General features: G+C 39.7%; 2 protein-coding genes across 2 annotated transcripts; one reads left to right on the top strand and one right to left on the bottom strand.

The window, feature by feature from the left end:
* Positions 1-6,432: 6,432 nt before the first annotated feature.
* LOC116266332 (protein SOSEKI 3) lies at positions 6,433-10,795 on the bottom strand. Its single transcript, XM_050081015.1, has 6 exons — positions 10,129-10,795; positions 9,951-10,020; positions 9,552-9,679; positions 8,585-9,389; positions 7,617-7,891; positions 6,433-6,793 (listed from the first exon to the last, which is right to left on the bottom strand). Exons 1-6 carry the CDS (start codon positions 10,367-10,369, stop codon positions 6,768-6,770), a joined length of 1,545 nt encoding a protein of 514 aa, XP_049936972.1. The 5' UTR covers positions 10,370-10,795; the 3' UTR covers positions 6,433-6,767.
* A 7,273-nt stretch (positions 10,796-18,068) lies between these two features.
* On the top strand, positions 18,069-21,824 carry LOC116266153 (superoxide dismutase [Cu-Zn], chloroplastic). The gene is given in 8 exon segments (XM_031647261.2): positions 18,069-18,360; positions 20,031-20,092; positions 20,187-20,226; positions 20,351-20,467; positions 20,536-20,570; positions 20,666-20,741; positions 20,869-20,922; positions 21,673-21,824. Coding segments are annotated over 8 exon segments (693 nt in total). The 5' UTR covers positions 18,069-18,077; the 3' UTR covers positions 21,699-21,824.
* Positions 21,825-27,365: the final 5,541 nt, after the last annotated feature.

Below are 27,365 nucleotides of genomic sequence, written 5' to 3'. Positions count from 1 at the left end.
GTAGCTCGGCATATGGTCCTGTAGAAGATGCATTGCGAGTCTGGTTGATAGTGATATTTAGTTAACCATGTACTAAACCTTACCAAGGCCTTCAAGCTTCTTTTCTTTTCTGAGTGGTGGATGTTAAATTTTCTGCCTACCAAAAAAGCAAATGTAAAGTTATCAATTTTAAAAAGTTAAAAAACATTAAAAAAAAAAACAAAATGCACCTATGTTATTTTCAAAAACCCTCAATTCAAATTAATATTTCTGGATACAATCAAGATAAAGTCCTACAAATTTAAACCAACTGAATACGTAATTAATACAAGCCACACAACTTAAGTGATTGGTTGTCAAGTTGAAGTCATGATGGTATTTTAGGAGCAGACAAAGTCCACCTTCATTAGAATTGGACCGATCTACCATGAACTTTGTCTCAACACGCCACTTCCAAACATGCTAGCGGGCACGTCACTTACCAACGTTAACGGTCACCATTAGGTGGTTACTTATGGAACGATGCATCAGTTGGGAGAGAGAGAGAAGTAGGGAGATCAGTTAGGTACATATCCATCGAGTCTTTAGGTTTCCTTTCAAGAATTTCCTACCTTCAAAAGTACTAATGGGGTGACCTGATCTCAATTCCTTATAAATAGGGGTGAGTCGAGCCAAAGTTCAGTCAACTTGAACTAGACTCGACTAATAAAAGCTCACAGCTCGATCCGGCTCGAGCTTGATAATAACTCGATCCGGCTCGAGCTTGATAATAACTCGATCCGGCTCGAGCTCGATAATAACTCGATGAAAGCAACTCGAGCTCAACTTGGCAGTTACGTGTTGACCTTGAGCTCGACTCGATTAAGGCTCAACAAACTTGTTTGAGTAGAATTGATGTTCATCATTACGTGTTGACCTCGAGTTCGACTCGATTAAGGCTCGACAAACTCGTCTGAATAAAATTGATATTCATCGTTACGTGTTAAATTTGAACTCGACTTAATTAAGGCTCAACAAACTCGTAAACTCGTTTCAATATATTGTCTTAATCGACAAACTCGATTAAAGCTTGAGCTCAACTCAGCAGTTACGTATTGAGCTTGAACTCAACTCGATTATTTGAACGAGTCGACTCATGAGTTCGAGCTTGACTTTTTAAGCAAATGACTCGGCTCAAACTCGTTTCAATATATCGCCTTAATCGACAAACTCGATTAAAGCTCGAGCTCGACTCAACAGTTACGTATTGAGCTTGAACTCAACTCGATTATTTGAACGAGTCGACTCATGAGCTTGAACTTGACTTTTTAAGCAAATGACTCGGCTCAAACTGGTTCACCAACCGAGCTTTAACGAGTCTCGTTGTTCACCGTACTTACAAACCATGTAAAATAAAACTTGTTTTACTAATAATTTCTCTAGAAGTGGAACGGTAAAGCTGAGGACCCCGCCTATGTCCATGGGGCATCCGGCCGTGGCTGCTTTCGAAACTTCTGCCAAAACATGTCAGATGGTTTCCTTTTTTACAGAATGATTGGTGACATTTGGGATTCCCTATTTTCCCGACTCTCTGAAAGCAAGCATGGGCAACAAGGGTGACAAAGCCCCTCCGGTCATGGTGGCTTCGATTCTAGTTGCATATATATCATTGGAGTTTGATGTGTGCTCTTGTTACGTAAGGGCTTCCTTTTTAGAACGGCAAAATCGTTGCCCACGCAGATTTGGTGTTGATTCCTTCATTTTAGAGGGCAATGGAGTTGAAGGATTTCAAATTAATAGTGCTGTATAACTTTAATTTCATAACTAAAGGTGTATCGTTCCAATTTTATCGGATATCTTCGAAAGAGAGTTCAGAACTAAGGTGATATGTGACATAATCAATTATGATAAGTGATATAATCAAAAGAGTTGGTTTTCTTTGTGTTCTCTGAGGTTGAAGGTGGGGCAAGTATAATTAAGAGCATGTTCGTGTTTCCTAAAGCTGATATACGTCACGTTCCTAGCCACCATCTACTCTAGATACTCAAATTCTCCTCATGCTACGGTTGTTAGAAGAAAATATCTGGATATGCATAGCCTCTAAGCTTATAAACTCAAACCAATAGATTTTGGACTTCGACAATCCAAGGGGATGGGAGGAAGTCAGTCAGTCACTGAAAGTCAAGGAAAGGAGAGACGACCAATATTTTGGAGGGGATGTGGAATTCTCCTCTATCATGTTGATATAAGAAAGATATGCGTTATGCTCGTAGCTGTTCGATGCATCCATTGTTAAAAAAGAGAGATGCAGCCCTTAGCTTGTTCAACCACCTTACATGTGCTTTGCGGCTTAGCCATGCATTCAACAAGTTAATTTGCACTAGCGGATATCAGTGGCAGAGCTAGAATTTTTTGGCTGAGAAACACTTGAGTCACCGCCATGGTCCAGCTTCATTTCAACGAGATTTTTAATTTGATAGACTGGTGTGTGGCGTAGCCTACACCAGCCCACACTTAGCTCTGATACTGAAGATGCTATGATGTGGGGAGAGAAATGGCCCATGATAAGAGAAGGACTGGACTATGAAAGTGGACCTGGTTTCTTGCTAATGAGAATAGGCTTTTATCTGTTGACCACCTACAGGGCCAGAGTTTCTCCTTCGCAAGTAGCTGCAGTCTAAGTTGAAGAAACTAACTACTCCCAACATTTTGTTGTCATCCTTCATTTTGTAGACCATATGTAGAAGTGGTGAAATCCTCCTACCATAGTCCGAATGGGGTTAGTGCAACCGCTTGGAGTGGGGTTAGTTGACCGTCAATTTCATTTCGAGTATTAAGAGTATCAAACATCTTGTGTTGCAAAAGGGGGTTCACCGATGCACAAACTGAAGTATAACGAGCACGACACCTTGAAACACAAAAAGTAGACAATGTACCAAAGGAAGCGTGGACTTGAGGCATTGGTTCTCCGCCAGGTGGTTGGTTTCCCCTGCTCACCCGAAATCATAAAAGCAGAATAGGTGATAGACTTCGTGAGGAAAAAAAAAGTGAAATAACAGTCTTAAAATGATATTTAAGATTATTTTTTAAAAAATTATTGATAAGTTATACTTTGAGTTTGAAAAGTAAATCTATTTATAGCATTTTGTAAGGCATGTTTAATCAAGTTAATTGAAAAACTTATAAATTGACCATCATATATATATATATATATATATATATATATATATATATATATATATATTGTTCTAACACCTTATGCTCATTCTGATTAGCGATACGATTCCACCCGTGTAGTACTGCTCCATACCTTCAACTTTTTCCATTCTTTTCATCACGGTAATAAACAAAGCCTTCCTAGAAAAAGGAAGGAAAGGACACGTCTACGTCTACAATGATGAGTGCTCATGGCCGGAGCTACTGGTGACGTCCAGTCTGGCCTCCATCGACCTGACCCGTTTGGACCAAGTCATGGGTCAGATTCGGGTTCAGCCCATGTGCAACTGGGTCCGACGCAATTGCCGCTGTTGAAGGAGAACCAAAGACATAGTCTGGTTGGGGTCTCCTATATCTTGCCTGCATATTAACTAAACGCATCAAATGATGAAATGTATAAATTGTCCCGCATCTGCAAATATTACATAATATTTTGAAGTTTACATGCCCAATAGTTATTCCTCATATCTTAATAGCCTCAAGAGGCATGGTATAACAGCTTGGTTCGAGCCAGTATAGTCGAGCTATATTCGAGCTCGAGCCGAGTCGAGCTCGTGATCTTACTTAGTCAAGCTGAGTTCGAGCTGACCGAGCTCGGACTCGACTCGACTCCTGTTAGGCCCTAGGTTTAGCGGATGCATGGATGCATGCATGAGTGAGCGAGCGAGAATATTATGACCCATTGCTTTGAAAAGGTTCCGAAATGTTTCGGCACCAGACCGGATGCAGCCTTAAACCTTACGTTAACGAGAAGTTTACCCTCATCCAATAACCCTCAAAGAATGCAGAATGAGTACTACAATTCATTCCTACCAGAGGAGATTCTGATTCATCTCCTGCTCCGTCTTTCTCCTGTCAAATCCTCATTGAATGGCCACGAAAGGTACCATTGACTTAGAACTTTCAGTGACGCTTTCTTACAGAAGCAGATGGGTTCCCGACTGGGACGCACGTTGAAGTCTGATTACATGTAAGAATCAGATGCTGCTTAGTTGACAGTGGAAATGGTCACAATATTTGATTTGATATTACCTAGACTGTAGATAGGCATTAATAGAGAGATACAGAGAGAGAGTGGCGTTGAAGAGGAGACCTCAATATCCCCTCTCTAGATCTGCGCGGGTTCACGAGGGAAAGAGTGTCTGACCTTGCTCTGCGGTTTCTTTTTCTTCTCCAAGGGGATTTGTGGCTGAATGGTTCTCCTCAAACGCCAAAGGGAAGCTTTTTCAGGTCCCCACTGCAGAAGGCAATGGCCTCACTGACAGGGCCACCAGCCTTAACGCAAGCTCAAACGCCACTAGCGTGTGTGGCTTCTGAGTGTACAGAAAAGGCTGAGCACAGATCTTCCTTTTTCTGCTGATGGGTGGAACAGTAAAAGGTTGGGAAGGATCCACTAAAGATACAGTACTTGCTTAGGATGCCATCTTGATTCTTGAGTAAACAAAGAGAAAGAAAGAGTCAATGTGTAATGCTATCAGAAGTGAGAAAAGGAACAATTTCATTTGAAGCCTCTTTTCTTCTGTAACTACAGAAGCAGCCCCCATGATTTTTGTTATTTTTTTCAGTGGTGAGCCTAACTTTTGCTTGCGACCGTCAGACGAAGGCCTCAGACTAAATTAAGTTCGAGAAAAAAGTTTTTGAATTCCAGTGTTGTCCCTTTGAGTTGAAAGGTTAAATTCATTTTCATACAAGGAACGGCATTACAACCATTCGTTCCAACTTGGCTGATGTACATCTGAGCAGGAGCTGTATGGAAATGGCAAGGATCAGATTTTGTTTTACAATTGTGAAAAAATTAGAGGTCTGAATCAGGAAATTGGAAATGTCTGATCCGTTTTTTTTACATTAAAGCAGGATGTCGAGATCTTCAATGAAAGTTTTTACAGAAAAAAAAAAGAAAAACAGAAAAGTACTCTGGTTTCACCTCGAATGGGGTAAGAAAGGAGGAGGTGGAGAAAACGTGCAGAGCCCACAAGTTCATGGTCAACACTTATTCTTCTTCTTTTCACCTTCTTCCTTTTTCTCTCTCTAGCTTTTCCCCGACTGATACTTGTAATTAGTCAAAAAGAAAGCTGTATGGTAGTGAACTATGGAAAACACACTTTTCTAAAGCAGTTAAGTGAAGTTGAAGCCACCAAAAGTCGGAAGCTTTTCTTTCCAGAAGGAAGAGAAAGGACATCTCTCTCTCTCTCTCTCTCTCTCTCTCTCTCTTGTTGTTTCTTACAAAACGACACTTTCCCTTTCCCTCGCACGACACGCGAAGAATCCCATCTGGCTTGAGTCTCTCTGCTGCACATGAGAAGACCAACCAATCCACTGGTTTCGCCTGGTATCCTAGATTGCCATAGGCGTTCCTTCCACTCTTTTTCTTTTTTGGCAGGCCAGAGTAGCTAGGAGCAATCAACATGCTGGATAACAGCCAGGAGGATAGGGATTCTCGCATATAAGGGAGCTAAATTAAGTAGACCATGTAGTAAGGAAAGCATGTCCGTTCATGCTAACAGATGCATCAAATGGGTTGAGTCCTATCTCCTTTGATTTCAAGTTAAGGGTCATAAATCTAAAATCTGATCAGGCAAATGGGTCTTTCCTTGATGTGCATTTCATGTCAAATAATGGGCATTGAATCGTTTGCTTCCCTTTTATCGACTCTTTAAGACAGGTAGCAGAAAACAACAGGGCAAAACGGTTCAGATCTGCGTAGACTTTAAGCAGAATACTTATTTTAGGAAGAGCTTCCGATGTTGGCACAGGATATGCAGGAACATTCTCAGAAGGCTACTTGTAGAAGCATCCAGAGTTAGTCGTTGCAGCCATCGTGTAGAACTACCTGGTTCGATTTTATCTAGAAAACAGCCTGAATCGCCAACTCAAATTGATTGACTCAGTGGCCAATCAATTTGATTCATAAGGATGCCACCTACAATACACTTCTCATTTAAATTTTTTGAATAACTTTAAAGTTTTGCATATTTCCAACTATTTTTATATATTTAATGTTCTTTTATAAATGGTCAATATAATAATGTTTCTTCCAGATTCATAACTCAATGGGCAGCTTGGCCATTTTCCATTTTTACAAGACTTGTTACTGCTGCTCATGAAAGGGTGGTTGAGGTTTGAATTTCACTGCAAAACCCATCAGAAAAAGCAGAAAGAGGGACAGTCAACGCAGGTCGTTTCAGCATGTCGACAAAATCTCGCTTCATGATCAATCAAAGAGAAAAGCCAAGAAAGAAGCAAACAGAGGGAACGACATAAGAGAATTGCTGTTATTATATAATGACAATTAAATATATCGCAGATTACAGAAAAGAGAAAAAGGAGACACCGATTCCTATGGCATGAGGGGAGAGGGCAGAACGGAACAAGAGGATATTACATACAAAATACAAACAAAAGGACGTGAGAGGAGGTGTGAATAGTGGATACAAGCACTCCAATTTTTTGTTCTTTTTTTCATTCCGATAAGTTCAGCAAAAGGGGGTGGTAGGCAACCCCATCCATCATAGGAGTTAGCTCATAGCTGTCCGGTTACACTCAGCAACTGCTGCTGCTGCCTTCACTGTCCTCACTGGCAGCTTTTGCTTGTATTATAACCCGAGCTCCTGAAGGAAGCCTGAAATCAAGCAACATAAAACAGAAAAACCCCATCATTTCTCTTTTTTCATACCTCAGCAAGCACAACCCTCACTAACTCTCTCTCCACACATATAAAAAATCTACAATTGTTTGTTTGTATATGCAATCTAGTTGAAATGTCACAATCCAAGTAGTTCTGATCCAATTCAAACGGAAAACCTAATAGGTGAATCGTTTGTTCGTATGTGATAAATATTTACTTGCAAAATTTGAGGCATTTACAGCTACTGAATTTTTTTATCACCAGAAAGGTCCATGAGGTACAGTAGATTCCAGATTCTACTAAGGCAGGTTAGACAAACTTATTAGGGCCGGCTTTATTCAATCTAAATTCATAACCATATGCTTTTCAAGTTCTATTTAGTCTGACATGTATTAAATAGATATTTTCTGCACCTGTACACGTATTTTTAAGAAGAACGAGGATTTAATAATAAACTTTTTCCTATACTAGTTCAATGTGAAGATGCTTTTTAATCAAGGTAACCGTTGAGAAACACATCTGTAAATTCAAATCAGAATATCATTAACTGCATTTCTTGATGGGAACTAAGATGCGTATCAAAAAGAGTGTGAACCAGACTAAAGCTCTATCATGAAGAAAAGATGATGCTGTTAAAATAAAAGGACTAATCAAAGATGGTGGAAGAACTTGTCTATGTGAACAATTCCTGGTTAGCACAGCTGAGTTCCAGAGCAACTACTAACAAGGGCAGATGTCACAAGGGTACTAAGTCCTGCTACTAAGAGCATATATAGCAATTCAAAAGCATTGAGCTTGGTAGATTAAACAACTCAACTTTCTTCAATCTTGATAATCTTATCCTTCTCTCCTTCCCTGAAAGACTCAAATCTCTTCGAAGATTTCCTCTCTGATGAGGATGCTTCAGTAATATGTCTGCCACCGTTCTGCAAAGAAGCACATTCATCAGGGTAGCGAGCAGACGACTTCCGTGGGTTGTCGGCAAGTGGAGATCTGGCCAGCTTGTTGTGTGCAGATTTTATGGTCCGAGGGATGCATTTGGAACGAGCTGGCTCCTCTGGTTGTTCCTGCTTGGCATCTGATTTGCCACCCCTGTAACATTAAAAAAATTAGCATGAATAATGTGATTGGGAGAACCTTTGTGAATGTGGAAGTAAATTTTGAAAAGGATGTAATCATGTAACTATGACACAAACACCACTCAGACCCATTACTGCACACATTCTGTTTACTAATTCGTTTTGGAACTAAAATACATTCATGCATAGACTCAATCATTTGATCCTACTGAACAATGCTGACTTAGCTCCCACCTACCAAAGCATGTCAATGAAAAGTTGGTTTCCAGATGTCTATTTGGAGATCCAATTTTAGCTCCACCAACCAGAAAACATAGAAAGAATAGACCAGGATTTCAAGCATTAGGAAAGAGAATATCCATTACCAAACCTACTTTTTTGTCCAACTCTCAAACAGTGGAAAGGGGAAAATGGCCCACTGTTTTCCCTTCCAATTCTTTTCTCAAAAAGCCAAAACATGAAAAGGAGCCTAAAAGCAGGAAGGAAATAGGCACATCACCAAATTCCCTCATTTCCCCATCCCAAAACACCGGAAAAGGGTTCCTAGAACCAAATTTTCCATCAAGAAAACCCAAGAACAGGAAACAAACAACCTACTAAGCCAGCACAAAAGACAGAGAGAGAGAGAGACCCTACTAAGATAAAAGATTGCCCCTTCGACCACCCCCAAAACGACTCGGTTTGAGCCCGAGACGAGACGCTTTACCTCTCGGCGTTATAGGAGGAGCATCGCTTGAGAGAAGGAACAGGGTTGGCGCCTTCCTCCTGCCGCTTCTTCGTCTCCAGCAGGCTGCCGCTGAAGTACTCCTTGTCCTCCAACCTGATCCCCATGAGTCTAGGGTTCTCGCAGAGCGAGTCCAACTCGCACAAAAGACCGGATTTCCACGGGTACCGACCCGAGTCGCCGAACCTCCGGCTCTCTCCGGCAAAAACCCGAGACCGGTACGTGGGGACGAGGCCGAAACCGTGGTCCTTGACCGAGATGGAACCACAAGAGATGAGCTGCATCAGCATGTCCGTCACCCTCGGCTTGGAGCTCTCGGGACGATACATTACCGAGTCGTCCGATATGTATCGGAAGCTCCGGAGCTTCCGGTCAGCGCTGATCAGCGACTCGAGCGTCTCGGGCTTCTCCTTCTCGCCCGACGACGTCGAGCAAGGCGGAGGCGACGCGCGACTCGGGTCGGCCTCCACAGGCTCTTCCCGCCCGCCGTCGTCGTCCTCGTCCTCCGGCTCTTCCTCCGGTTCCTCCGTCGACACCCCTCTGCTGCATGTCTGACGCACGGGGTCGCTCGTCTGCGTCGCGACGTCGGCCGCGGCCGGCTTTGTCGCCGCAGCTTTGAAGAGCTTGTACTCCTGTCCGGCGCTCGAAGGGGAAGAATCCGACGACCGGGAGAGCTTTCCCGCGCCTGGAGAGGAGGAAGTAGATGCTGAAGAGGACTCCTGGTGTTGCTTGGTTTGAAGAACTGGTGGTGGTTGCTGTAATTGCTGTTGCTGATGTTGCTGCCGATCTGTGAAGCATAACAAGCCTGGATCAAACTCGAATGGAAATCCGAAGTTGGGAAATCGAAATTAAGTATCAAAAAACGGAGGTGGTGACAAACTATAAGGAAAAAACGAAAGATGGGGCTAAAATGTTCTTAAGGAAAAAAGAAAAGTCAGAAAGTTCTTACCAGATGTAAGGGAACATGGAATCTCTTCTAATAGTTCAGAGCCCTTTAGAATATACTCATTCCCGTTTGTGGGGTAGATCAGATCTTCTTCGCAGAGGTCATGCCACACAAACCCATTCTTATAGCTCCTGTTTTTCCATAAAGCAACAAACGAAGATCAATACTCTTATTATGTTTCCTGCTCGATGTTGGTAGCATAGTTGAGTATCAAACCTTTAAGCGCCCTGACTACCTCGCCAAGCCACAGAATAAAGGAAATGAAAAGATGGGCATGCGAATAATCCCAACAAAATCATGTAAAAATGCAAGTGACAATGTGAATTCATTAACAAACAGCAAGAAAAAAAAAGGTGGTACAGATCATCAAGAAACTGGAGAGCTTTGAGTTCCTTTTCTTACCTTTTGCAAGACCATGAGTACAAGGCGGGCATCCCCTTCCCTCTTAGAACATTCAGGCGCTCTATGAAATCTGAAACCAAAAGAAAAAGATAAATTAGTAAAAGGAAGAAAAAAAAAACGAGAAAAAGCAACACCTATCCTCAGAATTCCTGGTTAGGAATTTGGGTTTCCTTCTTACCTCTGAGGAAGAGGCCGTGGGAGGAAGAAAGAGGGACCTCGATGAAATGCGGGTGCTCGAGATGCCGGTTCCTGTAGAGGTAGTAGACCACCGGAACTCTCTTCGGGAATTGGTACCGCGGCGGTGCATCCGGCGACACCTTGGCCGTCGAGCCCTCCGGACTCCCGCCGTTCTGGCGGTGGTGCGGCTTCTTGACCCCCACCTCCATCCTCTTCCCTTTGGGGCTCACCGACATTGCCATCAAACGTCACTCCCCAGTTCAACAGAGTGAGGAAAAAAATTTTAGACACCCACCATCGATTTGAAGACCCTCAACGATGGCGCAAAATCTAGCTATTTGATTTTCTTCCTCTGTTTCAGAGAGAGGGAGGGAGGTAGACGGAGATTTAAAGAAGTATGGACACTGACAAGCATCCAATCGGACGGCAGCCACACTAAGGAGAGAGGAATGGTTTGGTGAGCCCGTGAAATCCTCTCCGTCCGAAGACGAGAAAGCCTAAAAACAGGGAGCTCTTTCAGTCTTTGCACGGGTAATATGGCATTTGACAATCCCTCAGTCCTCGTTGCAGAGCACGCTCCTTTATGGTGCTCTTGTCCGTAGTCACCGTCCGTCAGTCCCGCCCTCTTTCTCTCTCTTCCACTTATCAAACTTTTCCTACCAGAATTTCCTGGATTATCTTCTGCACCACATACAAATGAAGCTTTTATCAGGTCTCCACAGAGGAATTAATGAACTGCGATGAAAAAGCAGATATTATTCCCTCAAAATCTCGTTAAACTTCAACTTTTTTCTGTAATATTTGCTTTAGTAAAAGTCATGTCTAAAAAGGGCAGAGATACTAATGTTCTTTGAATTTCTAGTCACCTTCTAATATGACCACCTGTCTTTGGAACCTAGTTCTAATTTCAAATCTGGTAAAAAGCAGCGAGGCCCTCTCTCTCTTTTAGTCAAACTCTTCATCTTTGTCGGTCTCTTGGTGGGCTCACTGGGTCGGACCCACTAAAATGTAGGTCCAAGTTTTGTCTTGGTTCTTGTCTTTTAGGTTAGGGTTTTGGGTAGCAAGCCTTTAATTTAAATCAATGTGCCAATTCTACAACTAGGAAAACGGAAATGCTCAAGGTAGAGGAACCCAACTTCTCCAATTTCATAAGAGATTCTGACCTGACTTCCAATGCATTTAACTATTCCAAATTTGATTCCTTTATGAATATCTCATGAGGCAGTAAAAGAACAAAACCTTCATCCTAAATCCCACCTATAATTTGCATAAAAAAACATTTAAAGAGTTAGGATATCCTCAAGATTTTCTATCATTTCGGGGTCCTACCCTTGTTTGTGTACAATTTATAGCCCTTGATGATTATGGTCCCAAATGGCCCTAGAGTTGGTGCCATACCCACATGGTTACTCTTTCTCAAGACGAGAAAAAGCTTGCTGAAAGGGGCATGAGGCAGCTGGCTACTCATGCGGGTGGCGCATAAATGACGTGTTGCCTGTTCAATTTTCGTCGGTGATATACTCTTGTGTCGTATGGAGTAGTGTGCGATACCAAGATGATGATACATTGTCTCATTCCTAAGCACTAACGCAGCCCTACATCATATAGGAACAATTTAAGGTGGTGGGAAAGGGTTTGACTCTGTTTTGGTAGTGGGTCATGATGCTCTTACCCACCCAAAAGATAAGAGCGAAACTTCTTGCTCACCTCTGGCTAAAAGATTGTATTGTGAGCTCTATGTGGCGCCAATATAGGTGAAAGAAGTTAATTGTTGCTTGCCTTGGCTTCGCTTATGTAAGCTCTAGCAGCAGTATCTTTCTTAGGTCACTTGAGATTTTAACTTAGAAAAGAGACACACCACCTAAGCTGCTCAAATATTTTGTATAGAATAATACAATCAGTACAATGACAAGCACAAGGCCGATTTTGCATAAAACACCCAAGTAATCAGGTGGCCGCATTTCGTATATCATGCTTGATTCATAAAATGTTTTAACAGGCTAATTTGAGCTTGACTGGGATAATTCGTTTTTGACCGAGCACATCACGAGTTCAAATCCAGCCAGAGCGGATTGGTTACGAGCCTATTGGTTGGCCAAGGCTAGACTCTCAATGTATTTGTGCTATGGTTCTTGACCAGTTCAAGTCCAAGCTACTCTTTGCCCTCCCCATTAGAACTTTCTCTCAAAGTATAAGAAACACGATAGATGACCGTTGTGCATTGCCCTAGTAAGAGAGGTAAAAACGACTGCTTTGCTTGGAGTGCTTTCTACCCTAAATCCTAGGCAAATTGGTTGACCCTATGAGGCATAGGGAACATCCTTGGCTGGTTTTAAAACTTTAAAAAGGATAGTCAGTCGCTGTTTTCCAAGTACTTTCATGTAATAGAATCCCTAGAGACCAGAGTTCTCATTTATTATCCAAGAGCTTGGCTTCTTCCTGCACCATCTCCAAGGAGAACTTATCTCTCTCTCTCTTAAATGAACGGATCCTTCATCTCATTTGGCATGATTAGACTTGATCTTAAGCAAAATTTGGACACTAAGCAAGGGGAATGAGAGAGTCTTCCCGTCAAAATTTTGGTCGAGCAGTGAATTGTCAACCGCTTAACTCACTTAAAAATGAAAATAAGAAGGAAAACCTTTGAGTTTCTTTCTTCAAGCAGTAGATTGTTAATCTCTACTCACTTAAAATAACAAAGAACAAACCATTAACTCACATTTAAACCCAAATCTCATTACCAAATGGATATTATATATATATATATATATATATATACACTACTAGAGACGAACCCATTGTTTTTGGAGATCAAAGAATGTTTTCATCGTTAACTGAGCCTCGACGTGGTGTATAGGCAAAGGCACAAGCGTCTTGTTCCTCACGATAGGCCACGGCTAGCGTCGTTGCCATTTGTTAGAAAGCTGCATGTGGCCTCGTGCTAGTCAATGCGCTTGGTTTTAAATTTATTACTTTCTTGAAAAGTGATTGAAGTCAATGTGCCCTTGTTAATTTCAAAAAGTGGTAACTTCCAAATTTCGAGTTTATATCCAAGTTTTCAGCATCACTACGAAAGTGAGACCTATGCTCTCGAAAGTTTCAAAAAGAAACACCTAAACTTGGCTACACTTCGTCAAAGGAAAAAATGGCACCAAACAATATCAAATCACCTATCTGAAACTTTAGGAGTTTAAACTTTAGAAGAAGATGGTATTAAAACCAATACGTCTTGGCAAGAACATATAAACAAAAAATGTCAAGTTTGATCACAGAATAACCTAATCAATGGCTACTTGTTATGTATATATATGAAAAGACCAATTAAATAATATACTAAAAGACCAACAAATTATTTTAATTGTAGAAGGGTAAAAGGGTAATGCCAACATAAGAATCCCAATAATGATCAGCAGAAAGTGCAAAGAGTTATAAAAATATTTTGCTCTGCATAAACAAATCTTTCTTTTTTCAAAACTTTTCAAACATTAGGTGTGATTGAATTATGATAGAAAGAAACAAAAACTAACAGGTAAACCACCCAAGCTGCTACAGTTGGTATCAAGCAATCACTGTGCACGCCCATCACCTGTCAAACACCCAAGTCATGCCTATTACCTGGATTCAATCAAGACCGGGATATTTAGACCCACTTTCAACTGCCCTTTTGAATAATAACGCTAATAGTTTGGCTGCGTTTGAGAGTCAAGGATCTTATAACCTTGAATTTTTTGTCTTACCTTGCCGAAAAGTCTGCTAAAAATTAGAACCTCAACTGCCCTTTCAAACTCTGGGAATCTAGAATTCATATCAGATGTGAGGTAATCAGACACGATCTTTGTTCTATATGTGTTTCTCTTCATTTGGATGCAGTTCTTAAGAAGGAAAGCACTTATCAACAGGTGGAATACTTTTGATCCTTTACACTGTTATGCAATGATGAACAACTGTGCCTCTGCCAATACCTGCACCTCTTTTCAGTGCATTGGCAGCCCTGATTCCAAAAATAAGATTCTATACAACTATTCAATTTCACTGGCAGAACTAATAAAGTGGTCTTTGACATTTTGAAGCTTGGGCACAAGAGAAGAATGAGAAATAGATCTTTCTCTGATCAAGGGCAGTAAATTTCCACTAAAAAAAAAGCAGTAATGAGTGCTTATAGCGCTTTAGTACATAAACTACTTTATCATTCAAGAAGCATAATTCGATGTGTTTTTTGTTGTTTGTACAAGAGAATCAACCATGGATTCAAACATGATCAGGAGTCAAGTCATGCCTTTCTCCATATATATAGCACTATTTGGGTTGCTTTTCTTGGCTGGAGGTGGAGTTGAATCCTACCTTTTGGCCTTTTAGCAGACTTTATCCATTTGGAATGTCAATTTTGGGTTGGATTTGAGTAGTGCCATCCTGAACTTGACTTCCATTTGTCCGATTGTATGGATAATAAACTGAACCATGTTAAGATTTTGTTTGCAGATTTTGGATCTAAAGAATATCCAAATCTAGGTGTTCGAGTTAGATAACCGGGCACAAACAATTTGTTGCATTGGGCATCTGTGGATGCATGATGCTTAAGTGATCAAGAGGTACATTCATGCTTTAATGCCACATAATGCATAGTAATTAACTCAACTATTATCTCATCAGGCGATCCAGTTTGCTAGGCCGCAAGATCCGGTAAAGGGTGCTCAACATTTTTCACTGTACCGGATCTTGACCCAACATGTACTATAATAGCTGTCTTGATCCGATCTGTATACGTCCTTAATTGTAAAGCAGAGGCACCTTGTGAAGAACATGTAGTGGTGTTGAAAGCAATAGACCGAGGACCACAATATGCCCAATAATTTCTAATACAAAAGCTAGAGAGAGAGAGAGAGAGAGAGAGAGAGGCTTAGGATGAACATGGTGATATTCCTGACATTATTCTGAGAAGGGGATTTGTGAAAAAGAAGCAATATTATTCAATGCATAGTGTATATACCAACCAAAAAACAAATTGGATAAGGTATTGAGTGATGCAGAGTATGCTGCAGAAAAGTTTTATCTTAATTATCTTGGCTGACAATATTGAATGACGGTAGTTAAGCTTCTTTAAGGGAGCATAATTAATACACTGCTGTAGCGCTTGTACAAGTTTCATGAACTGCACAGAGAGATCATCGTGGGCATGAGGTCATCTTTTTTCTTTCTTTCTGGCTTTAATCTACTGGACGCTGTTCGAATCGACCAGAAAAAAATTAAGATGCACATCCAAAAATGCAGGTGCTGCATGCCTCACCGGGAAATAATTGCCAACCAGCAAGACTGGCAACAAGAAAGCAAAAGAATTCTTCTCAACCTGTTCTGTAAAATAATGCACCTCAGATTTTCTTTCTAATGCTTCGTCCTGCTTCACGATCGAATCACGGGTTCTGTCTCTGGCTTTTACTCAATTCAAGTAACCCGCTGCTTCTATTATCATTCTTCATTGAAAGTTAAAATTGTCATATATATATATATATATATATATATATATATATATATATATATATATATATATATCCTTTAAAAAAAATGCATACATACAAACTATATATAGATAAAAAACATTTTACTTCTATATTTATAGTTTGTATGCATGCATTTTTTTAAAGGATAAAATGATAACCTTTTACTTATTTAACGAGTTGATAGTATCACTCTTGGATTGTGTTGGCCGATACTTACCCTATCTCCAGCCCAAATTTTTTGTCATTTCGAAAATCAACTTACACTATTTTCAATTATTTTTCAAAACATAGAATTCTTTATTCACAAAATGAAAAAAATAGGGCGATATGAGCCCGTACATAATTTGCGGATATCGACATTCACAACACTGGATTTGGTTAAGTAATTTATTGAGAACAATTTTATGTGCTTTCTTTTATTAATCATAAAAGTAGGTGTATGTTTCACAACATGCCTTTTGTTATCGCCAAGTCTTTAGGTGTGTTAAGAGCAATACAGAAGACCCAACCCTTTAGCGACACAAAAGAAGCATTAGGAAAAAAAAGGACAAAAAGTTACCGAAGCTTTCATTGCCACAACCACTAGCACGAAATAAAAGTCAGTGAATATAGTAAGGATTAATATCACAGCAAAGGCATTTTTAGTGACGGATCATATTTTGCACTAGTGAAATGGACACCTTTAACACGTTTGTTATCTTAGCGTTACTAAAGAGTCGTTTAGTAACAGTAACAATATGTTACAATTTCATGTATTTACCTCAAAAACTGAAGTAGATTTATGAAACATTTTTAAAATGTGATATACTGTTACTATCACCAAAAGCCACTTAAGGTATCGTTTTAATAGCGGATGCAAGCTATGTATCCCCATAGACAGCTTTTCTGGCGCAAAAGCTGGAGAATAAAGTTCACGTGGCTTATCTACTCATCAATAAGAAATCAAAGGAATTTGGATATAGTAAATCATATATTCATGTAATTGGGTATAGTTAAATAGGTCAATGTAAACTAATAAATTTTAAATTTACCATTATTAGAGGCACTTCAGTCATTTTACTACATTACCCTCCCGCTCCCCTTTCAGTGAATCACGACTTAGTTAATTGACATAATATTATTTTTGACCAATGGTGCAAAACTTAGGTGCATTTTTTAACAATATCAAAAGGCTAAGGGTATCTTCCTATATTTAACGCGCATATTCTTATATTTAAAACAAATGCCCGCGCCCATAGAACATTCGACCATATATTTTTATTATTACCGAACACATGTCCAGTTTGTTACAAAGAGGTAGATGGTATTTTTCAAGACAAGTCATGGGACGCTCCTTCTTAAAGCTCTTTTGAGGGAGATAAAAAAAAAACCATACAAGCATATCAGAATCGGTGTCAGTATCGAATCGGTTTGCTAGCCGATACGGCGTGTTGGTCGATGGACATAATTCTTATTTTTTTTTGGGAAAAAAATTCAAAGTAATTAAAAAATATAAAGTATTTACAAAGTTGCTGACTACCTCTGTGTGCTGGATATGGAAATTAAGTCCAATAGTAAAAAATGGTTGGCATTGATGAGAGGCTGCAGTGACAGGGAGATTGAGATCAATATGAACCACACAGTTGGAAGTGAAACTTTTGATTTAAACTGCAATTGAAGAATTTAAGTATGCGGTGGAAATTTGACTGTTGAAGAAGATTGAAATTATTTAAATTCGGTTGAAGGTTGGGTTGGAATTGGATGCAGATTCAAGTCGCAAACAGTTTGGATTCAGGAGCGCTGTGGATGTCAGGTTCAGATGCATGCCAGTAGAGCTAGAAATAGCAAAAGAGTCTACACGTTCAGTACTAAAGCTGCACACGAGCCGATCCTAGCTCAAATTGAGCCAGATTGAGCTCAATGCGATTAAAAAAATTTGAGCTCGATTTTCATAGAACAAGTGACCCGCTTAACTCGTTTAATTCGTTTATGTTAACTTATCTTGTTTCTTTTTTAACTTGTCAACTCGTTTAACTCGAGCTGACCCAAGTTTAAAAATGTCGAGTCCTTACAATTCAAACTCGACTCGTTCAACATTTGAGTATAAATTTAAATTCGAACTCAACTCCCTTATAAATGAGTCAACCTCGAGTTGATCAGTTTTTTCGAGCAAAATCAAGCCCGAGCGGACTCGACTAGTAGTACTTTGCTAATGTTCACCTTGGACATGTATGGTAAGCGAAATGTCCAAGATAAGATATAGGTTTTGGATTCGCGTCACTGAAGATTTAACTTGGAAGATAATCCGTAACATATTTTCTACGCTACTGCAAGTGGGGTACTGTGACACTTGCGCAAGGAAAAATGGAAACGTGACATGCACTTCATGCATGATGGTGGCTAGATCCTAATCAGAAGGCGGGTGTGGCTGTTTGCTGCTCCCTTTCTCCCCTGACAGAAGGCGGCTGTGGCTAGGATGGCTGCCAGCAGCGTCTTCCCGGCGGCTCCGTCGGCTTCTTCTCATATGCTTCCTTCTTTCTTTCCATCCGCTTCTCCTTCTTCTTCTAAACTATTTTCCTCTTCTTTTAATAGCCACACTTTCAGACCCATCGTTCGCCCGTTGAAGCTCGCCGTCACCACCGTAATTGCTTCCCCTGCTCGGCCTCTGACCATCGTAGCGGCTAGCAAGAAGGCCGTGGCTGTGCTCAAGGGGACCTCCCAGGTCGAAGGAGTGGTTACCCTGACGCAGGAGGACGACGGTTTGCCTTTCCTTTGTTTTATCTTTGTGATTTGTGGAGTTCTGGCATTGTTTGGTGTTTGGATTGTAATGCTGGAAGTTGTCTAATTGTTGTTTCTGGCTGTTCTTATTGCTTCTTCGTTATGGACTGCATGTTTCTTTGTTAGAACAAGGGGGAATGAGGTGGTTGGTGTGAATTTGATTCCAACCTTTGCTTGATGGATAGTCTAAGTTAGCTATCTTCTATAAATGGTAGCTGCTCTGTCTATTTTGCTTTGTGCGTGGTGAAATTGGCGTCTCTTATATCCTCTGCGGTCGGTGTACAGGGAATTATTGCCTCGAGATCTTAAGATGTTACGGAACCTCTACTGTAAAGCACCTTTTCCTGGTTTGGACGCGTCTGAATGTGTTGCACGAGCATCTTTCTGGGGATTAATTTGCATAATGGTAGCAATTCAGTGGATAGATGGTCAGGCCATGACACGAGATGACTTTAAGACTTTAGAGGTTACCTTTAGACGTACAAGAAGTTGTTTATTTTAGTAAAACTTACATGGTTGTCCATCCATCTTACCTTCAACTGTCCCTGGCAATATACTATAACTCTGACTTTCCTGCACCCATTTGTAGCCTCTTCATAAGCAGTTCGCCTAGAGGTTCGATGGTGATTACATGGTGAATTATCCTTGCATCATGAAACTGGAACAGAGGGTTCGTTTGCCTAGTCTAGTGTCTGAATGTAGTAAACACGACTGTGTCAGATGTCCTGATAGTAATGTTGCTATGGGAACAATGCTGCTTAACAGTGACCAAGAATCGCATAACTGTTCCCAACTCCAATTCCTGGAGCTTCTTCTAATGGCAGCCCATACCAACGTAGAACCTTGAAAGGAAAATTTTCCACTGTCATTTGTCTAATGACATCTAACGAATGGTTAAAGTTCAGAAGCATACGTTTCATTCCCAGAACTTGCTTCTTTGTTCTACCAAAGAGGCCATTCTTTGATTGGAAGTGCTCCATGAAAGATGACCGTCTTGTCCTTTCAACTGGCGAAAAATGGTGGCGTTTTTAGCTCGAAAGGCCTGAATTCTTCTCTCAGTGCCTTATGGAAGTAGTCTTAGGTCTTTGAAAGATGACCGTCTTGTCCTTTCAACTGGCTTACTTAGGTTCCACCGCTTTATGGAAGTAGTCTTAGGTCTTGGACTGGAACGTTCGCTCATATCTACTAATATCACCCTGCGGCACTGTCAGATTTGATGTCTCCTCACCAATGACAATAGCATCAAGTGAACCAAGGGTCAGCAGAAGTTGCATGACATCTTCTCCTTCTATAATCGCTAATATAATGAAAGCCATATATTAATTATTCTGAACTTACCATCGAAAAATGACAGTTGACAAGTGATGTCCAGAAAACAGAATTTGCAGTTGCAACAGTATCATACCTTGATGTCATAACACAAGAATGAAATGGGGAAGGACTTGGTTCTTCAGATGTTGATTCCTTTTAGTGATATTCCATTTAATATATCGATACCTGTAGGAATTGATACTGTCACTATGACCTGCTGGACTCCTGCTGTGGATAAAACTTATGATGCCAAGGAGCTTAGGTTTCGTCCTATTTCTGTGCTTTTCAGAACAACATAGCTTATTTTCTCGTCTTGATTCTCCTTGGCCACTGTTAGCAGGTCCAATAACGGTTCAAGTTCGTGTTACTGGACTTGCTCCTGGAAAGCATGGTTTCCATCTTGTGAGAAATGCACCATATATATTTTCCTTTTCTTTAGCTGTTTTTTATTTGCATTACTTCAACAGCTTAACGTCTTGGGTGTTCTTTGCCTCAGCATGAATTTGGAGATACTACAAATGGCTGCATATCAACAGGCTGGCGCCAATCTATTTTGCTATATTTTGGAACGAAAAGAACTTTTGCATCATGCATGGTTTTTTCCCTAATGCTGTTATAATGTCATCAATTTAAATTTGTCTGGTTAAAATGGATGAATAGGAACACATTTCAATCTTAACAATCATACTCATGGTGCTCCTGAGGATGAAATCCGCCATGTGGGCGACCTGGGGAACACATTAGCTAACTCTGACGATACTCTCTCTCTCTCTAACTGTAGAGCTAACTATTGTTATCTCAGATGCTTACCTTTGTGACTGTTTCTCGCAGTTTGAGTTAATTAGAAGGAGTAGCTGAGGCAACTATCGTGGATAATCAGGTAAAAATGTTATCTGATTATTGATACTACTAGCAGAGTAGCAGTTTCTATGTTTCATTCGGTTTCAGCTCATATGGCTCCTGCTTGTGTTGCAGATACCACTGAGTGGGCCTGATTCAGTTATTGGAAGGGCTTTTGTTGTCCATGAGCTTGAAGATGATCTGGGAAAGGGTAAAGCTTATCATTATTATGCTAGAAAAAGTGGACTCATTTTAAATGTTGAGCTTGTTAACTTTTATCTGTGTTGCTGTTCTCAATTTCTTCTCATCCTGATTCTATTACAACCATCTGTGCACAGGTGGACATGAGCTTAGTCTTACAACTGGTAATGCAGGAGGGAGGCTGGCATGTGGTATGTTGTTGCCCAAATACTACTTATGGTAGTGTGGGTCCTCTTTTGAATTGGATTCCTTGATCTTATAAAAGAAAATTTGAGAGAAGTATATGAAAATATATTCTTCAGAATGAGCAACTCCCGTAGACATATATGTGGAAGTTGCTCTTTGCAAGCACGCTGGTATACTTCATGGAGTAACTAGATTTTAATAGTTTTAGAACTAAGATTAGATTTTAATAGCTTTAAAACTAAAATCATTTGTAGGAGGCCAAAATCAAGGCTTTTTTTCCTTGGTTTCTTTCATTTTCTAACTTTGGTTTGAAACCCATTTTAGTGGCACAGAATTGGATTGCAAGTAATTGATAATGCACACAGTTGAGGCATTTAGACTGGATGGGGCTATGGCAGTCTGTATCCAGTAAGATGTGCTTAGATCTTCTAGATTGGTCCTTACTCAGCCGTTCTTAACACTAATGTGAAACTTTGTGCTTATTCTCTTCGAAGAAATAGGATCATTTAGCCTGCCACATAAGTTCTGTGTTCTCGTATTCTTCTATATTTGCTTGTTAATTACTCATGAATGTTGTGGTCGTCCATTTTCTTGCTTGTAAAGAAGCCAAGTAAATTTGAGTTTATCATGGTACTAATGGGTCCATCAGGATATCTGTATAATAGTCACAACCACAGGCATGCATATCTTTCCATGTTGTACTCGAGCTATTATTATGTCTTACTAACTCTGCGTAGGTTGTCTGCTTGTTGCAGGTGTCGTAGACCTTTCCCCTGTCTAGCTGCTAAGTCCATCATCTGGATATATGGCATCTGAAAGGTCTGCATGCATAAAAACATGAGTTCAAAGTGGTTTTTGTAAGAATTATGTCAACTCTTTAGATCTGATTTGTACTCCCTGTACTAAGGACTGGAAAGGATGGTACTCTGTCATCTGTCTCAGGCAGTGGCAATGATGTTGTGATCATATCTCTTGGGTTTCAGTGCTCATTGGCCTTTGCTCTTGTTTCGGCATTATTTTATGGCTGCTGCTTATATTAAACTTGTGAACTTTTGGTTCATAGAGCTGTGGCAGGGGGCATTTGATTCGGGTATCAGCTTAAGCCTTTATGCTAGAAGCTTATATGCAAAAAAAAAAATGCATAAACTTTCATTTTGTTTCAGGTTGGCTGGATCTAGACTGTTGATCGATCAAAACCAAACCTGTTCTGATAATTGTTGGGCCAGTTAAACCCAAAGTATTTTTATTGACATCTGCAAAATTTTAATGTTATTTTATTGAGTAAATTTTACAAGAAGGTACTTAGTTTTCATGAACCTAAAACTTTCAATTAACCTGGGTTTTTCATTTGTTTGTAGATATACTGACATCACTTCGTTCACGTTTTTTTTAAAAACGGTCACATAATTTACACAACTTGGTGTCACCTGGAAAAGTGGCTGAAAGGTGCCGTCCCCTCTACTCCCGCTCAATCTTCCCTACCTCTGAGGTCCGGGGCTGCTTCGGCATTAACAATGGTAATAGTATATATTTTAACTTAAATAGCACACCCCCACTATTTAAGGTGGGGGAATATAATGCTTATGAAAATCGAATTAGAGTCCTGCCTCTTTATAGCTTCCTAGTTCAACCAGTTACAATATGCCCCTTAAAAAGAACTGTCACTTAATTTGTAAATCAACATATGTAATCTAACCAGCTATATATATATATTTTTTAAATTCAAAAAGTGCCAAAATTTTGGGCAGATAATGAATCATGGGTTCTGAAAAGCATAGTTGGCAAACTCAGAAATCCGACTTGGATCGGCAGCTAACCAGGTCGGCGGTGACTCGGTTGGGTCAAATATTAAGAATGAGACTATCGACATGCAACTGAGTTACAGACTCTAGCTCTCTCTTTCTTTCTATTTTTTCCTCAAATGATCTAATTAACTACTCAAAGACTTAGTGAAATCATTAAAATATAAAAAAGGTATGTTTTCTCCGGTGTTGGGAAGTCACAGATGACCCGACCTACCACTTTAGGGGTCTGAAAGAGAGAGAGAACAAGGTTGGTTTGGGTTTTTGAGTTTGGGGATTGCCAAAAAGGCAAAACCCTCAACAAATGGTCCACTCTTCTTCGCAAAGGAATATATATATATATATATATAGAGAGAGAGAGAGAGAGAGAGAACCAACCAATTCAGCTTCCTCTGCCCTTTTTTGGTCTTTCTATACTTATTCAAGAAAGAAAAAAATGAATCAAAATCATATTTTATCATTAATTTAGTTTTACATTGCCAAAACTAAGTTCGAGTTAGCTGAGTCTTGGCCGAGTCAACCAAGTTAACCGAGTCGCGGCAGAGTCTTGGTGTAGATCGCTTGGGTCCTAACCTGTGACCCAGTAAGTGAACGATCTTAATCCGACTCAGGCGATTATTGTAGGGTTTGCCATTCATGCTTAAAAGTTAACCCAAAAAAAAAAATCACTTATATTTCAAACTCATAAAGAATCATTCCTTCCATGGCCGACAAAAAATATCTTTGCTCTAAGAGAGGTAGTATTATTATTTTATGTTAAAGACTAATGCTTTCTATCAATAACATAATTTCTCCCAAAATGTGAGTAGCTATTTAAAGTTGACATCCCCCAAACTATTGACGCGCACTTGTATTTCTTTTTTACTTTTTGTGAGCTGGCAATACTGTTTTAAACATTGGATCTCTGTGTGAAATGATTGAGATTGATCTCAGTGTGACATGATTGAGATTAGTTCATTCACTTATGCGGTACTTACATTTTATGCACATAAAAGGGTATTATTATAACTCAATAATGAGGCTACCAGACAACATCTTTTTCTCATTTAACCTAATTAGTATTTAACAACAAAAAGATTTTCTCAGTTGTTTCACATTATTGAGTTGTTAAATTTGGCTATCATTAAAATCTGAAATTTGTCGCTGTTAGATGTTGTCTGACGGCCAAAAATTTAAAAATGATCACCGAGAAACCCATAAACTGCCGCTAAAACTACAAAAAACTGTCAATGTTGCCATCTATTGCTAATAGCTTTGTGGAAACTATTGTTCGGAGAACCTTTTTCGAGTTTTAGTCATCGGCCGGCAACATCCGGGAGCCGGCGGATTTCAATTGCTCGGTGAGGTGATAGGCATGTTGGCGAAGCTTGTGCATGTGGCCATGGTTACGATTGAGAGAGATAGAAACAACGAAGGTCTTCAAATTAAGATATGGGTTTTGCTTGTAATAAACAATAAAAAGAAAAGAAAAGAAAAGAGTGAAAGCTTTTGCTAAGTATTTTTTTAAGTGGGCCAATGGACGCACTGAGGATCGTTAATGATCAGCCACTTTACGTGTATGATATTGATCATCATGATCTTGGAAGCGATCGACCATGACAACACTCTCTTTTAAAAAGGTTAAGAGCTGGATATTCGAAACATGCACAAAGGAATATCTCCTTGCAACACACCACCTCTTCTTTTGTCATACGTGAATTATGCTCTTCTTTGTCATATGTAAATTATTGTCATAAGTACCATTCTCGAAAAAATGTCGGCAAGATTTTTCTCGAAGTCGTTCTTCTCAGAAAAAATCTTGCAAAAATCTCGGCAAATTAAAAAAATAAAAAACCCAGAAAATAGAAAATGAGAAACTAATACAAAACTGAAAAATCGTGAAAAATACAAAATATTCATTTTTGCTGAGGTTTTCAAAAAATCTGACGAAATTGTCTAGGTATTTTCTTTTTACTTGTTTTTCTCATAAATATCGTAAGATCTTCTAAAACCTCGCCATACCTGTGGCAATAATCTAGATACCCTGTTGGTGGTTAGTTGAGATTTATGAAGTTTCAGTGTCCGCCCCTTTGTTTCCCCTCTCTTCTTCTGGAATAAAGCCATAAAGTTCCTCGGATATACCTTGGATTGGAACCAGTTTCCTTCTTATACTTTTTATACATTTCTCTCGAGAGAGAGAGAGGGAGAGAGACTTATTGGTGTAAAGGGATGGTGCACCAACCAGAAAATATAATATGGTGTTTTATATTGACATGTTACAATCAGTGGGTGATTTTGTCGGCCTTTTTTCTTTCTATTTTTGAATTCAGCGTCGGTAATGACCATAAAGATAGCAACGTGGAAAATCTTGAGCATTAAAATGGCAGGATACCACGGGCTTCATAGTCTGGAAAACCTTTTTCCAGTAGAAAATCAGAGAAATTTCACAATGGCACGTTTTATATATCGCCTTCTATTATTTCTTGTTTCAGAATATCTTTTCCCTTTGGCTTCCTTCTCCCGTCGATTTTCCCAGGGTTGGAAACAGATGGAGATGGCTCATGGAATGCTGGGGACTGTTGTTACCCATAGCCGTAGGCTTGTTTTCTCATTAGATGTTTGGAGAAAATCATTTATCCAACTAAACAGACAAGTAGCTGACTGATTAATTGCTTTCCAAAGGAGGAAGTTGGCTTGTTTGGCGTTCATCAAATTAACCGGAGAAAATTTTCCTAGAAAGTTGTTAGTCCTTATGAGTTTTGACAGTTCTGATATGGTAAAAGCCTAATCTCAAAGCCTGTGGAGGCGTATGATTATTCCAGATTTGCAATCCATGGATCTGATCTGAACTGATGTGACATGCTTTTGCTGATGTGACAAAAGATTAATCGTAAAATCCATGGTTTATGGAACCACTTAAGATCCTTATTTTACTTCTTTGCATTGGAAAAAGATTGAATTTAAAATTGAAGGTGAAAGGTCTGATTTTAAATCCACAGTATTTCAAATCTTCAAGATATCAAATGCTGCCTATACGTCCTCAAAATCTTATGGTTTCACCTTATCAAATCTGACCATGTAGACGCAAATTACATGGTTGATCACATAAATAATTTTTTGCAGTTACATTATCTCTGAAACTAAGGTTAAACTTGCAGGAAATAGATTGTGATCCTTATTTTTTTCTTTCGCTTTTTTTTTTCCTTGTCCTTTTTCAATTGTCAGCCCAGATTTAGGTGGTCCTATTAGATACAATCACAAAATCCATTATTTTTCCTTGTTCCTTGCTTCGTGTTTCTGTAAGAACCAGAGTAACCGTCAATTTTCATGTGGAGACAAAGAACAGTCAATTCAGGATGGAAACAAAATTAAGGTGATGAACGGGCTGCTGCAAACAGGGACAACACTAATTGCGAGGCCCACTCCCCAATTTGAACCGCCATTTCAGGGGAAAGGATCTCCACACAGATGGCAGCTGACAGAGAAAATTTAGCAGACAAAGCATGAAAGAAGAGACTGTTGCATCTCTGAGGATCATGGTTTAGGAAGGAGTCCCCCTTCATCTCCTACCCTCATGTTCTTAAGTTCATAATCAATCAAGCATTATATTTGTACAATTTTTCAGGGAAAGCAAGAGAAGACGATCATAATTACATCATACTTTTTTCAACAAAAGACGTGATTTAACAGCTGTGTGACAGACGTTTTTATCATATATATATATATATCATGATCTCGGAACTTTGAAGGTGGGCTCCAATGCAGATTATAATTAACCACGTTCTTCACCTCCAGGCACTGGCTATAGCTGCAGATTGCGCAATTAGTACTGTTGGCGATAATCATCAAGAAATTGATGGTGGGTAGTGCAGAAAACTGTCGCTTATCCTGTGCCAATCAAAGAAATGCTAGTATGTACATGCTCTTGGAGAAACTTTTTCCTGACAAAAAGGCAAGTTTCTTCTTGAGCGGAGCGTCTCACCAGCGATCAATAATCACAGCTTAACTTGTCTCGGTTGGACGTTTCAGGAGATTACTTTACTCCTGTCGTCAACAATCATTGACATAAACAGCATCTCAACTCGGAAGAAAATAATAAGAAAAGGTTATTTGCCTTTTTCTGTGGCCGGTACGGCCCGATACAGGCCGATGGTTGAAGCCTTAAACTATATAGCGACCGGCTGACAGAGCCATCTGCACTACCATGCCTACTCCTTTTGGGTTTATCAGAGAAGACAAATTATAATCCAAAAGTTCCTTTCCTCAAGAGCTGACAGATCCACAAACTAGCTAGCTAGCAGGTCTTTAGAAATTTCTCTTTTTTTCCATTTAAGAGACCACCTTTCTGCTTTAATTTCACATATGGATTTTACTTTTCAGATTTTCTTGTTAGAGGCTTTGTGTTTAAAGCCTCTTTTCATATATATATATATATATATATATATATATATATATATATATATAAACGCCTTGATCTTATCATTACCTTTTAACTCTAGTTCAAATTATGAGGATTTCCTATCTCTCTGTGCAAGAAATGGAAAATGGTTTTTGAACATAGGGGACGAAGTTGGCAAGTACAAACCTTTTCTCTTGCAATATAGTCATGGTTTCACTTGAAACATGAGTTATTTGAAATTATACCCAAAACAGCGGGTCCCCAAATG

This window comes from Nymphaea colorata, chromosome 12 (genome assembly GCF_008831285.2).
Source record: "Nymphaea colorata isolate Beijing-Zhang1983 chromosome 12, ASM883128v2, whole genome shotgun sequence".
Classification (NCBI taxonomy): Eukaryota; Viridiplantae; Streptophyta; class Magnoliopsida; order Nymphaeales; family Nymphaeaceae; genus Nymphaea; species Nymphaea colorata.
This window is presented reverse-complemented; position numbering and strand designations above follow the sequence as displayed.